Source organism: Spodoptera frugiperda, chromosome 27 (genome assembly GCF_023101765.2).
Source record: "Spodoptera frugiperda isolate SF20-4 chromosome 27, AGI-APGP_CSIRO_Sfru_2.0, whole genome shotgun sequence".
Taxonomy (NCBI): domain Eukaryota; kingdom Metazoa; phylum Arthropoda; class Insecta; order Lepidoptera; family Noctuidae; genus Spodoptera; species Spodoptera frugiperda.
The window spans coordinates 277,624-292,623 of NC_064238.1; the positions used below are offsets into that span (position 1 = coordinate 277,624).

A 15,000-nucleotide genomic window follows, 5' to 3' on the forward strand; every position below is an offset into this window, starting at 1 on the left:
GTGTAATGAAAAGTCCACTCTTCATGGAACTTAACTTTACTATCTAGGTACTCTTTTAGCATTATTGTCATAACACAAACGTTCTTCAACTGCTTTCAGCAGGTTTAATTACGCCCAGATATTTATATTTTTGGGGCAGTATTTTTAACATTTGTTAACCTCGGTTCTAGTACTTGTCTGCCTTAAATAAATTTTCGCTTTACTTTCCTACTCTCATCTGCACATCCCTATTGTTGACGTCATTTAATCACGAGGAACACGGCCGTGTCATCGCCTAGGAGTCGAAGATCCATTACGTGCGCCGGCGCCCGTTTCCGTTTAGGATTGACGCTCATCTGTGTAACTAGCGGTTGTAGGATTAACAAGGTCCGTTTAAGTGATAGTTAAGTGGCTCGTACGAAGTTGGGACGTCTAATTACTTACTTCTAGTTAGTTCCTGGTCGTCATACAGGAGTCACAGATGCGGTTTGACTATCATGAGACATGCTACTTACCGTTTACTCTCGTTCCATACTATATTCTGAGTAATATTACTGTTTGAGTAAATGTTCGACGATGCTCGACTATTTTCATTTCACATCGAGGCTTATATTATGTGGCGTCCGGTGCACCGCCTGTTTTCGCGCAGCCATCTAGCTACTACCTGATAATTTCACATCATGCCATCTTATGACAGATGGTCATGTTTTCTTTGCATGCATTTACATTTGTCCTTTACTGGCATCTGACGACAGGGCAGGTGCAGTCGTAATACCCCCGCAAAGAAACCGCACAGTCGTACTAACATAGCTTACTCAATTAACAACTAGGTACAGTAGCCAGCAAGCCAACCTTAATTAATCAAATCAAATCACTTTAATGCATCTCCACTGTAAAGTTTGGTCTACAATTTTAATTCCAACTATTCTTCTCCGACCTGATATAGGTACTTTTTTTCTTTTTTCTTTTTCACTTTACATATAAAATAATAAAGTATATAAGGTGACCAGGGTGGCAAGCAGTAGCTCCTAGTTATTTGCACTGACATCATCATCATTATATCAGCGTCTACTGCTGAACATAGGCCTCCCCCAATGACTTCCAGATACACTTGTTGGAAGCAACCTGCATCCAGCGGCTCCCTGCGACCATAATCAGGTCGTCTGTCCACCTGAGCATTGTGTTAGAGGCAAAATACTTTCCAAGTTTCGTAGGTGAACTCAGGTTCGAGGCTATTGAACCTTGTCAGTCTTATTAAAGGGCTCAAATGAGGCATAATTAGTGGTGTTAGCATGTTCTTGATTTGCAGTAAAGGGCCAAGCAGGGTGAACTATTCGCCCTGCACTGCTTTGCTCCACTTTAATTGTTCCGCCAGTTGATGCTTGATGGTAAGATACTGTCCTATGCCCACATTCCACGTATTTCTTATGAAGTATTTCATTATGAATTCTATTTACCAGGGATATTATGGTTAACTAGCTTTCGCCCGCGACTCCGTCCGCGCGGATGTCGGTCTTCGCGTGGAAGTTTATTTCTTCATTTTGAGTTACTCTGACAGTGACATCTTATAAATATCTATTGGACCCAAATATAAGGCCCATAATAATTAAGGAGATCCCTCTTTTGAGCTACTGCTGTTGAGCTCGCTGTAGAATAAAACTGAAAAATAAAGATTTTTTTTTTCTTCGTATTTTTCCAGGATAATAAGGTATAATTATACCAAGTTTCATCGATATCGAACCGTTAGTTTTCACGTGATGCCTAAACATACAGACAGATAAAAAAATTTAATCACATACCTATTTGGGTTTCGTATCGATCCAGTAACACCCCCTGCTATTTATTCTTTAAACATTTTCAATGTGCAGAATTGATCTTTCTACAGATTTATTTATAATATAATATAATGAATGAATGAATGAATGATTGAATCAAATAATGAATGAATGAGAGTGTTATAAACGTAAGAGTAGACCTATAATCCTATAATCAGAAAGCTCCGAACTGCTAAGCTATCGGGAGTTATACGTGTTATTGTGAGTCAACCATAAGAGATAGACATTTGCTGTCGTGGAATATTTTTTAAAAAATTTTAAGGGTAACATTTCCGTCATACATGATTTCTGTGTAGCTTTAACCATTAAGGCAGCACACGCGACGGAAGCTTAAAAAATGGAGTAAGTTCTCCTGTTTTCCCAACATTTCCCTTCACTGCTCTGCTCCTATTGATCGTAGCGTGATGAAAAGTATACTATAACCTGCCCAGGAGTATGAAGAACAATTGTACCAAGTTTCGTTGAAATCTGTTGAGTAGTTTTTGTTTCTATAAAGAACATACAGACAGACAGACAGACAGACAGACAGACAGACAGACAGACAGACAGACAGACAGACAGACAGACAAAAAAAATTCTGATTGCATTTTTGGCGTCAGTATCGATCACTAATCACCCGCTGATAGTTATTTTTGAAATATATTTAATGTACAGAATTGACCTCTCTACAGATTTATTATAAGTATAGATTATGGAATTTAAGTATTCGAAACCGATTTATTAGTTTATGGTGAATTTAAGTAGAACGTAAAAAGGTAGGGTGTCAGTACATCCTTCGCCCGTCCGTATCTCAAATTGTATATCCGATAATTTCGGTTACACTTATGTATGAAGCTACGTAACATCCCTATTATTTGAACTTACAACGGTCTCATTAAACCCCGTTTCCTCTAGATGTATTAACAGCAATAACTCACCTAATTGTTCTTTAGTGTTTCGTTATAAATTGAATTATGCGTTTACAGCTTCCATTTGTAAATTCCTTTTAGTAATTTACTTACGACGTGGCACTTTAACACTTGGAAATATCTAAGGAATTCTAGTCTAATAAAAGTGATGATAAGGTTTATTTTAGAAAAACTATTCAGCTTTCAACGATTAGTGGATTGTTGAAAGTATTATTAGGCATTTAGTTCGGTAATTGGTGGAGAGAGCCGAATGAATTTAAACTCTGTTGATAAGTTTATTATAGTTAAACAAGCGTGTGATAGATTGTGAAATGAGTATCTGATTGGATCTAATTAGGTCCTGTGAGATTACTATCACTTTTTTTACTGATTTCAAAATCTTTAATAACCTTTCTCAGAGACGTTTAATGGTTACTTAAACTATTCCTTAGTAACGATTTTGTATCGAACATAAGGACTTAGACCTGGTAAATTATTATGTTACCAGCTTACTCACGTAACTGTTTGACAAGGAACTCTAACTACTAGTTTCAAGCCAAACTAGGCTCATATTCATGAGCAGCATTCCACGACACACGACGCGGCGATTGTCACGCTGCTATTAGCAACTCGAGTTTCGCCCCCATCGCGCCCTCTGCCTGGAATCAGTCATGAATATGAGCCTCTAGCATGGTTTGAAACTAGTCCAGTTCCTCATCAAACAGTTACGCGAGTAAGCCGATAACATAATAATTAAGTTAGGATTGGATCTAGTAATCATTAAATGACTGAGTACGGCGGTAAGATGGAAGAAACATGAAGTTTTTTTACACCAGGCTATATTTTCATAGCCGTTTGCTTACATCAAAAGTCCATGCTCACACATGTGCGCTTGTGTACCAGTGCTAGTAGAATGTGTTTACAAATGATCTGTTTATTAGTAAAGCTGTTTAGCTATAAAGCTGAACCTATTGACTCACTCATCAGACCGGTTTGATGGTGATGAGGTTCGAGATACGTCCATACATGATATTCATACCTTATACAGATGTAATCAACCTTCCACTCAAAATATTTTCAATCTATTTTTGATATTATTACAGAGTGATAAAGTTGAAAATCGATTTCATAGTTTGGACAGTTTCGGGGTGCATGATGTGCTGTCATCTTTTTTTGAGGGAGGAATATCATCCAATGTCTTCTCCCGCCTTGGGTGAAGCGAGAGGAGTGTCAGACTCTTACTGACTAAAAATCACCCCGTTCCTACTCCTGCTTTGAGTCGGAACCCCGGTAACCCGTTACGTTGTGCTCGTCACTGCACTTTAATTTTGATGGTACAATTCAAGTATCATTAATTTACCGGAGCGTGGAGGCCCAATTACCCCCTTCCCTATCTCCAATTCCACAACAACCCTTAAATTCATAACTCTCAAAGGGTCGGTAATGCATTTGTAACACCTCTGGTGTTTGTTGTGTGTGAGTGTTGCTTACCATCACGTAATCCGTCTGTTCTTTTACCAGCTTATACCATAAAAAGTGCTTTGTATTTTTGCATCTACAATACATGTATGCATAAATATAAACTTCTTGACTCCTTACCGAAATATCCAGATTGAAGCACCAAAATCTCTCTCGTTATTACATTGCAATCGTAAAACATTATTTTGGTGCAGCACATGCCTGGATAACGTCATGTCAAAGTTAAAAGCAATTAAACATGCCTCACAAAGCACTCGTACGAGGTTCGGTCCTTCATACATTTTCATACTGCACTCAGGATGAACACGTATGAGTATGCTAATTCTGATCGACCTCTTTGGAGTATCATTGTGGATGTGGATGTAACTCGTATGGTTGTGATATATTATGTAGATATGTAATGAGAGAACCGTCTTGTAACTCAAGTGTGTGTGATTTATTGTATTAATTATGCATTGTTCTTAATTTGACTGCCTCGTTGGTCGAGTAGTCGCAAGTGCGACTGTAGGGCAAGTTCTATATCCCGGCTCGGAGAAGTATTTTTTGGTTTGTCGACAATTTCTCAGTAATAGCATGGAGTCTGGAATTGTGCTCAGTATATGACAATAGGCTCACCCCCTATTACATGGGACTTACAACATAACTGGTGAATAGTGAGTGTACATTGTACAGTGGCATTACGTGTCCCAATGTGCTCCTCTGCCTATCCCTTCTTCCCAGAAGGGGTAAAAAGATTTGATGTTTTTAATTTCTTGTTACAAATGGGATGAGGTTTTGTGAGGCTTAAACAAAGGTCATTTTCCTGACCACTTGGCCAAGACGTTCATTATAATGTAAATTGGAGCTAGTCGATCAAAAAGCAATCAATATGCTATCTATTTCAATACATAGGTATAATTCTATTCCATCGAAAACACCTTCTAATCTTAAAATAGCTTCTTTTATAGCGATTATATTTAATTATGTTAACTTAATGACTACTATAAAAGCTCAAGTGGACAGTCAGTGGAGCATTAGGCAGATATAGTATCCTGTTCGGCACTCATTCAATACAGGGGCCTCAGTACGAATTTTCTTTTCTTTCGAAGAGATCGAAACGAGAGCGCGGTCGGCGCTCTGATTGGTTGGTTCATTCGCGCCGGCCAATCAGAGCGTCGAACGCGCTCTCGTTTCATTTTCGTTCAATGTAAAGCAAACTCGTACTAAGGGTACTGATGACACAACAGTTTGTTGCCAACCATTGATTATCTCTTTATCTCCATAGGTATTCTATGTGTGACTCTCTACCTATACAGATTTTCAAGATAGGTATTTGTGTTTGTTTGTACCTCACAGTCTATGAATTATTATTAAAAATTACTGAATTCGATTTTGCTCACGTCTTTTTCTATCAGAAAGTTTTTCTGGGAATACCGATACCTACTGTGAAACATGTCTTTGGTCAGTTGCTAATTTCTATTTCAATGGTTCTTTCAAAAAGGAACCCTTTGGAAGTTTTTAGTTTATTAATCAACTGAAGATCAGTTGATTAATAAAATCTTGTCAATTCTACGCGGGCAAAGTTGCAGCGAAACCTAGCGATATAAACTTATGAAGAAGTAAAACCGTCCATTCAAGTCACGATGCTCGCTTTTTTAGAAAATATATCCAATTATAATTTTCATGTGAGAATCCCATGTCTAATGCAAAAAGCATGGGAAAGACGTCGCGTTAGCTGCTAACCAGTGAAAGTTATACAATGTTACTCAGTGCAGTGAGCAGCCGTGATCAGTAGCTGTCGTACACCATTTGATACACTACTTACTTACGTTATTTGATTTGACAGACAATGAATTAGACACAGCTTGATTTAGTAATAGGTAACCACTCTGCCTACTACACTTGGTGAAACAGTTTAAAAGTTATACATATTTGTAAAGCACCACTCCCTGCCTCTCACATGCATCACAATGCCCCTACATGCGCTTACATCCAATTGAATAACATATCAATCCAACAAATCTATCCGTGCGCACGCAACGCTTGTGTTCTCCATTAAAAACTTAATTCATGCAGGTCAATGACCAACTATTCGGTAGCTTGGAAACTTGACATTTACAAAAGGATTTGATGTCATCAAAATATACAGTATGCGGAATATCGCCGTAGGGTATAAAACGCAGGAACGCCTGGCATCCGAGAGGACCACATAAATCCTCCTTCGGCCAGTTTTTGTCCGTTTTTGGATTCCATTGTGTCAGGTATACGGTAGGGTTGCCAACCGTCGCGGACACGCGGGACACCTGAAATGTTGTTCGTACGTTTCCAAAATAATTTGGAAGTGAGACAAAACATAAAACTCCCGCTGTGTGTAAATTGTTCAGCGTTAAAATATTTATTTTGTTTTTTTAGGTTTTAATCTTAATGTTTCGAAACTCGAAAGCTAAAGCTGAAGTGTCACGATTTTGCGAGGATAAGATAACAGATACGCTGAGATAGTGTTAAGAGCATAATTTATGTTAATTATTACTGGAATAAAGTGATAAACATTGATATCCATGGAGAATATATGAATGTTTGATGTATTTCGTGATGGTCCTAAGTGCCGCTGCACAAAGAGTCCTATCCTCTAACGGCGCTGTATCTGGGACACCCTGGCAGTTACCATCTGCCGCGTTATCAGGTTTAGTTAATTGATTCCCAATGTATCTGATCGTATTCAGATTATTTCAGATTGCTCGCTCATCGGGCTTAATGGCCGAATAAAGGAGCTTTAGGAATCGATTTAAACAAATTATCTTTCCAATCTATTATAGTATCTATGCTCTCAACTTATAACTATGGAATAAATTGCTGTCGAACTTAGAGACTATTGATTTGAAACGAGAAATATTATTTTATAAAAACCAAACGACTTTTTATACAAAAGAAATATTTAGGTAGGAAAATAAAACTTTTGAGAATTAGGTAGATAGGTACCTATTTAGACAAACATGTTATCAGTGGCTGATTACCGGAGAGCTTTGTTAAAGTTTATGTCTGAGGTTGGCATAATAGATTGAACAATTCTATCACTAATTATGTACTTAGCTACAGCACTTATATACCTATTGGCTGCTTACTACTCGTATTTCTCATTATTATTACTTGTTTTGCTCCAAAACTAAAGTTAAATCTAACAAACCAAATGCTCGTCTTTCCACTTTACTAATAACTAACGCCCGTATTTCCGCAGTTACTGACTAATTAGCATGAAGCGTAACCTATTTTGTGGCTCGGCAATAAACTGCGCCTTGTTTCCCCGCGCTGCGCACGCGCATATGACCGGAGATTAGTATCAGAATGTTTGGCTGCCGGGCAAAGGGCGCTCCTAAATGTTTGGAGCTTCTGTTTAATTAGATACACACCAATTATGTCCTTGTAATATTATAAGGCGATGTAAATTATTATTATGTTTAGTTATTGATTTGTTAATAGCTAGTCCTTAACTTCATGATATTTTATCACATTAGGCAGAGCTTAACGGTCACTTAATAAGTGTGTACTTAGTTAAATATTATTATAACGATTGAATACTGTTGTTAATCAAATTCAGATCACTAATTAAATAGTGAGCTTTATTTTTTTATTTGAGCGAACCTTAGATGATATCAGAATAAGATATAGTACAGATAGAACTTGGTATATTTAATTTCTAATTTGGACTGTGACCTAATAATAGAGAAAAGATAGTAGCTACAGCAGTCTCTCATTATCTCTCATTATATCTCATTATCTCTCATTATATCTCATTATCTCTCTTATATTCTCTTAAAGCTAACATGGGTACTATAATATCATCGTTAGCAATAAAACCTATCAATACAATGTTATTAAAATAGCTGTTGCAAGTGTCGTTAAACTGAAGATAAATGCGTCAAAGATAATATCAATCATCTCGACGTCTAATTAAATGAGTTACCAATCATCGGACGTTGGTTAACTGTGAGTTATGCGTTTTCTAATAATATCTGTCTGTGTATGAGCGTGTGCTGTGATATGGTACAGTGTAGCTTCTATTCTTCTTCTATACGCAGTCTAAGGGTACAGTATAAGCTTCTATCTTCAGTCTGAGTCTGGACACGTAATTATCAATTCAAGTGTTTTTGGTTTAAAGTTCAAATCAACTTAATGAAAATGTAGATAGGTTGGTTGGTTGGTAACCAAGAATTCTTAAGTTTGGTCTACATTATGGCACACTTAAGGATTAAGAAATCGTTTAGTGTTTCAGTAACAATAATTAAGTGCTGTGTATTTACCAACATAAAAAATATATTAAGAAACTTTGGAAAGTAGGTATACCTATAATTTATGTCCTTTGATCCGTTTGTCACATGTACTAAGATTCTTGCCTCTTTTATTATAATTCCAAACATCTAACTAACGTTAATAATAGACCATTATAGTATGTTGTCAATTTATAAATGATAAATTATATTTATTTCTGTAAATAAGTTATAAAATAACACTTTTACACGTCAATATTTCAAATAGCTAGATGAGGCCGGCATTTCCTATCCGACTACTCTGAGAAGAAATGCCGAAACAAACTCACTTTAGAAAATCTTCATATACTTACAATAATTTTCCATCATCAATAAATGCGGGTAAAGAGACAACAGCGCGTGACGCCATGACAGTATGACGCGCGAAGCCCAGTAGCCGCGGGCCCGTGGCTCAGTAATTCAAACATCCCTCCCTTCCACTTCACCAGCTGTCAGACGCATGATTGATAGCCTCCAGACTCCACTCGCCACATTAAGCTCTCGAATTATTAACACACAAAGTGACCATGCTACTAAAGAAGTTTTGAAATTCTTTCCGACTAAAGCAACTTGTTTTTGTTCTGAGTCAATATTGTGGATGGTAGAAGTTTGGATCATTATACTATACTATACTAATACTATATATGCTAGTTTTAATCATATTTGGGCACAAATAATTAGAGTACTTTTAAAAATATGCTTAACATTATTGGGATCCCGTGGCTGCGGACAACCTAACGATTTTCCATTGGAGCCACATCTTAAAGCAGGCATCGTAGTGAATCTTAATCAGTTAGAGTCTGATACTCTCTCTCGCTTCACCCAAAACGGGGGAAGTCATTGGATGATTTCTCCCCACAAAAACATTACCTTTGATATATTTAATCGCACTCCGTAAACTTTCTCCCTAATAAGGTTATCTTCTAGTTGTATTTCTATTCAAACTAGAGTAAGTGCGAGTGTGTAAGTAAATCAATCTGTTCATGACAAACAAAATATTTCGATATCAAGGAGTTGGTGAACATGGACAGTTTGTGGCTCAAACGTGGTGATGATATCACTGAAATACGAGCAACATTTTTTACTGATTGCAGGGTAATTTTAACCCAAATTAGAGACAGGAATTTTTCGGAAACGTATATTAAGTCTCGCCCCAACACGCATGCGAGGCTGTTTGGATACTGTTCATTATGTTTATTATTCATTTGCAATGGAAAAGGTGGTCGGATTTCGGTTATGTGGTATTGGGGATTGTCTTGTGGTGCCATCGTAATTAGTTTATTTGTGACCAGAGTAAAACGATGGATATAGGATAGTTTCTTGTAAAATGTATGTAGTTTCTTGTGGACGTATAGTAGGGATGTTTTTTTTTCTATCGTTTTCTTTTTTTCTTTATATCAATTTCTAATATTTTATTATTAGAACTTATTACGGGATATTTACCATGTTTATTTAATTTGGCGAGTTTCCTTTGTTTATTTAATTAAATAAACATGGTAAATATCCCGTAATAAGTTCTAATAATAGTGTTAGTGACCATGTCAGTTAAAAACTTCTAATATTTTCTCAAAATTTCTCTCAATCAAGAAATGTTACATTCATACAGTTGAATAACTCTCATAATAAACTTGCCAAATCAAAGCAGTGATATCTTTCCGAACGTTATCCAATGATGGAAGGTTTTGAGGGGGAGAGCAACTGAGTAAGGAAGTCGCACCCAGTTATGCGATGGGCCGTGGCCCCAACAATGGCGGTGCAGTCACCATCACCGTCCCGTGTCATTTCCCCTGACCCTTTAATTGACTCAGTATACGTCAATAGCCATAGTTCATTCTCTATTTGTTTATACAACATATGTATAAAGGCCAGTGGCGTAACTATACCGTTTGGGGCCCGCGGCAAATTCGTTGGATGAGCCCCTCTTCCCAATATAAAAAATAATAGTTCAGATGATAATTTTTCAACTGGGGCCCCTCCAGGCTCGGGGCCCTTGGCATTTTGCCGGCTTAAAGTCATTTATGTAATCTCAATTCCACTTTCAGCTTTAAGCACTAAACTCTTAGAGTTATGATAGGCATCTTTGAAAGAGCAAGCTCTTTCAAAGCGAAGTATAAGCCTAGCGTTATCACGTACAAACAGCCCCGCATATCTAGTTCAAATAGCAACGAACCGGTACTGCAGTCCCTGGAGTATGCACGTTGCACCGCAGTCCCGCGTCACACGGCCCATAGGGGGCTCATTGTGCTGGGCCGCGGGGCTGCCCCCTGACTACAACTAGGGGTCTGTCTACCACAGCCTGTACGTGATAGGGACACAGTTCCGCTATATCTACTGTTTGTTTTCATTGCAATTATGTGCACACTTGAGGACGGTTGAAGTGTAATAGTGGGTGCGTTTACACAAATACAAACTACGCACACACCACATACATGGAACCCGTGATAAGTTGCATCATATCCCCCCGCCCAACTTTTTGGCAACAGGGCAGTGATCATTAGATAGCGATGGATACCTCTGTTAGTGCACTGCATAATAACTTATGGACTAATATGTAAACCAATGGTGACGTTAGCTATAATTGTAACTCCATCGTAGGCAGCATCAACGCTTACCATCAGGCGAGATAGATGGCCAGACGCCTACCAATAAAAAAAGCGCTCTATTTGGTATAAGGTACCTACGCAAAATGCAAAATATCCGCCAAAATAACACAATGTATAGCAACAAAGCAGAATTTCTCAGTCTATTCCGGTGATTGCGTTTCAAAAAATAATTAACAATAATTTGTTAGATTCGGATCTAGTGGCTAAGCGTCAGCAGCCAAAGAAAAGCTCGTTACGGCGGGCTTACAAGGCTATCTTATTAAATAAACTTTAGTTAACAGTAACGTGCACCGTTATTTCTGCTAATAGTAGTAGTTTACGCGAATATTTATAATCCTTTTGTAAGATACACGTATTATAGTATCGACACGCTTCGGAATATTTATCGAACTGCTAATGGAACGCCATTTTGTTTATTGCTTGTTGCGAGATAACTCGCTACTCGCTATAGACTTTACTTTCTGATAAACGCTGTGTCCATTTTCACTATTTGTACTTTGATTGCACTATGTGCAGTCGGGCGGACCTCTTGTACTAACATAACTAGCCTCTAGATAGGTAGTATTTTATTCCAATAATTCTATGCCAGGATTTACCGTTCAGTCAAAATCTGTTTGACACAATAATGTTTACATAATTATCATTATATTATTGTGTATTTCCAGTGAGGATGCGTGTACGCCGCGAGCGGAGGAGGCGCCGCTGAGTGGTAGCGGCGCCAGCGCCGGCGCGCCAGAGCCGCGTACCGAGCGAGCCTGCGCCTGCGCCGCCTGGACGCCGCGCCGACAGCCTGCGCCCCACGAGATACTGAGACCCAAGCCTAGGAGGTAAATACATGATAAATTAGTCCTTGATCTGCAAGTCGTAGAACAGACAAAATAGGAGATCAAGCAGTTTCTTTTAAATTTATCTTTTATAGCACTTAACTCCTGTCTTATAAGTAACTCTTTAGGTCACTATAAAACATATTACGTTAGTGATTTTATATCCTAGACTCTTCCAAACGTATTTTATATTCAGCATCTTCTATCAAAATTAGGAAAAAAAAACTACAATATAGGTAAGTATTGCTTGCGTTGCAAGTATATTTTCACTCTTCGTTCTCAATTTGAATGTGCATAAAGACGAACCATCCCCAACCTTTTATGACGCAGGATCTCCAATGACAAACCAGAGTAGTCTCACAAAGGATTACCGTTCAATGACTTTATTATTCCGACTATCAAATCTAAACCCGTCATAAGACGTTTATTATTGGACAAAGACCCCTCCTCACACGCTCACACACTCAGACCCATTCGGTCACTTCCTGTGACCTTACTGCTGGTGTCAAACTATGCGTGAAGATTGTCCTGATGTCTCAGTCCTGCTGATTATTATATTTATTAACCAGTCCAGAAAATAAGATGTTTAGTTGATTATGTTTGTATATTGGCGTAGATTTCCTTGGTTTGGTTTTGGAATTCTAACTAAAATCATTCATTTCTTTCTCATGAGAGAAGATAAAGAGAAGAAGAGTCCCTCTGTGACTCGAAACTAGTAGAGCTTTTCTCTATTAATGTATTTGAGTAAACCGTTACGTTTTGTTTCACGATAGTTATTATGAAAATAAATACGGTATTAATCTGGTAATAGCGGATATCTCTGTTTGAAAGCGACGCGTGAATAAATGCCAAATGTCAAACATCCGATGTTATAACCGCATACTCGTAAAAATTTTTTTATAAGTTTACTGTTTCTCGTAATCGCTTCCACATGGATTAAGTACTTATATACTTTATTTTTCTCGCATCCGAATTTCCCGTCGAAGCGTTTCCCCGTCGGAAGAAACTTTCTACTCTTACAATAAATATCGCCGTATAAATAAATAACTCAGCCAATGAATGCGTATTATAAAACCGCAAACATTTAATATGACTGCATCGTTTTGTGCTCGCAAATGGGGCAGATGTGGCAGTATCGTAGGTTAGCCGTGCCGAGCCGTTAGCCGGACCGGCCGTGCATCATCCGGCGACGACCGGCACGTGGCCCTTGTGGCACATTTATTATGCGTTCCTACTTCAACACTGCGATATAGAAAGACCAGAATGTTCTCATAATTTTGGTACCTTAACGTGCCTTAACACAGAGCCTCAGAGTTTCTATGCGAAACATTGTGTTATCTCAAAATTGTATTGGTCTCAAAACCTTTTGAAATACGCGTTTTGACTAATTTCTATTATCAAAACTTACAAGCCTGCATTAAAATTCATCCCTTTTTACTATCTCCTAGTCCTTTTGCATAGGTCAATAGCTTCTGAATAAAAATCAGTTCACAATATCGTCGCGTCGTGCGTTCCACCGTGTTCCTTACTACCGTTTACGCAGATCTTTCCTCCCATCTGATGTATTGTTGCTGAGTTATCCGCTATCAGATATACATAACGGGGCCCAGCATTCCACTGATAACATATTTAAGTGTATCTAGTCTCGCTTGACATTTTGAACCCTCTGTCCATCGCGTAAGGCTGCTATTTACATCACATTTCTTTAGGATTTTGAACCAAAAACCTTTAGGGATGTAAATTACTGGGATAATTTGTTACTTGCTACACAGCCTCTTGAAGTGCTCCTTTAAAAATGTTTATCTGTAAGTCAGGAAGAATCGATTTATAACATGTCTTCCAAATTTTTGCGAATAAAGCCATTTTTATAAAGAGGGCGGAGGAATATAATTAGCGCACATTAGTCTCTCACGCGGTATTGCCTCGATGCCTCGATTGCCGGACACTGATGGCATTCCGCATCTCTGATAATTCCCGTTTCTCATTCTGACGCCATCGCAGCATCTCGGCATCACCCGGTAGCCGCGGGACAGGCCACTCCGGCCACAATCCCAATTGAATTCAATGTGTACATTATTATTCATTTTATTTCAATTCTGGCCCCCACAAATGTGCAGGTGTACGAAGATATATTTTATTCACAGTGATGGAAGATGGAACAACGTTTACGAGGATATAAGTACACGTTTCAAGTCGTTATGTGCACTGTATTACACGTTACAATAATTGAATTAATTAGATATTGCATTCATATATCTTACTCATATTCATTTGGTAGATTATATTTGTGCTTTTTATTTTCAGGTGCTATAAAAGCTGGTTAATGGATTCTTGACAAACATCGAAAAGTCGAAAGAATACGTTATATCAGAATTATCAGATGCCTTGACTAGGTGTAATTTATACAGCACCTATTAATTACACTTTCATTGTAATCGCATGTTTTGCATGGGAAACCATCGCACATTTTTATGAAAGGTTACTGGAGTTCAACCGAGAACAGTTCTGCTTTACTCGAGATGTCGGTTCAATGAATGAGATGTTCTGTCACACGGAGCTAATAAATACATTAGAGACTAGACAAACAAGCCTAGCTTTTTGCTGTAGTATCCATAAAATTGATACTTTTTCTCTTTTAAAAAATTACAATGGAGTTTCAACATACACTAGCTATTATTTAACTGATAAAAAAGTAAGACTTGAATGATTTATACTATTTTCTAAAGTGGTCCTCTGTTAGATCAAGGGCTATGGTTTAGGTTCGGTTCTATTTAATACACTTTTCACCGTTTTCGACGATTTAAAATGTATCTTACTAATATTATAAATGCGAATGTTTGTGATATTGTGTGTATGTTTGTTACTTAATCACGTCAAAATAGCTGAAAGGATCGGGACGAAATTTGGAACAGGGGTAGATTATGGTCTGGAATAACACATAGGACACTGTTTATCCCATGGGATCGCGAACGAAGCCGCTGGTAAAAGTTAGTTCATAATATAATCGACAACTTATATAGCCCTCTTCGATAGTAGTGTCGCCTACCGGATCCAATCATTATATTAACCGATGGCCCACTTAAACACACACAAAACATCATCAATATCAG

At 37.9% G+C, this 15,000-nt stretch overlaps 1 protein-coding gene across 2 annotated transcripts in view; it reads left to right on the top strand.

Annotated features, from left to right (window-relative positions):
* The window catches only part of LOC118263485 (ankyrin repeat and BTB/POZ domain-containing protein BTBD11), a 39,185-nt gene that overhangs the window by 1,998 nt on the left and 22,187 nt on the right, over positions 1-15,000 (top strand). For both annotated transcript variants that reach the window (XM_050705415.1, XM_035575513.2), the window contains exon 2: positions 11,732-11,893. In XM_050705415.1, the coding sequence (XP_050561372.1) occupies positions 11,732-11,893 (162 nt within the window). The remainder of the gene's footprint in view (positions 1-11,731; positions 11,894-15,000) is intronic.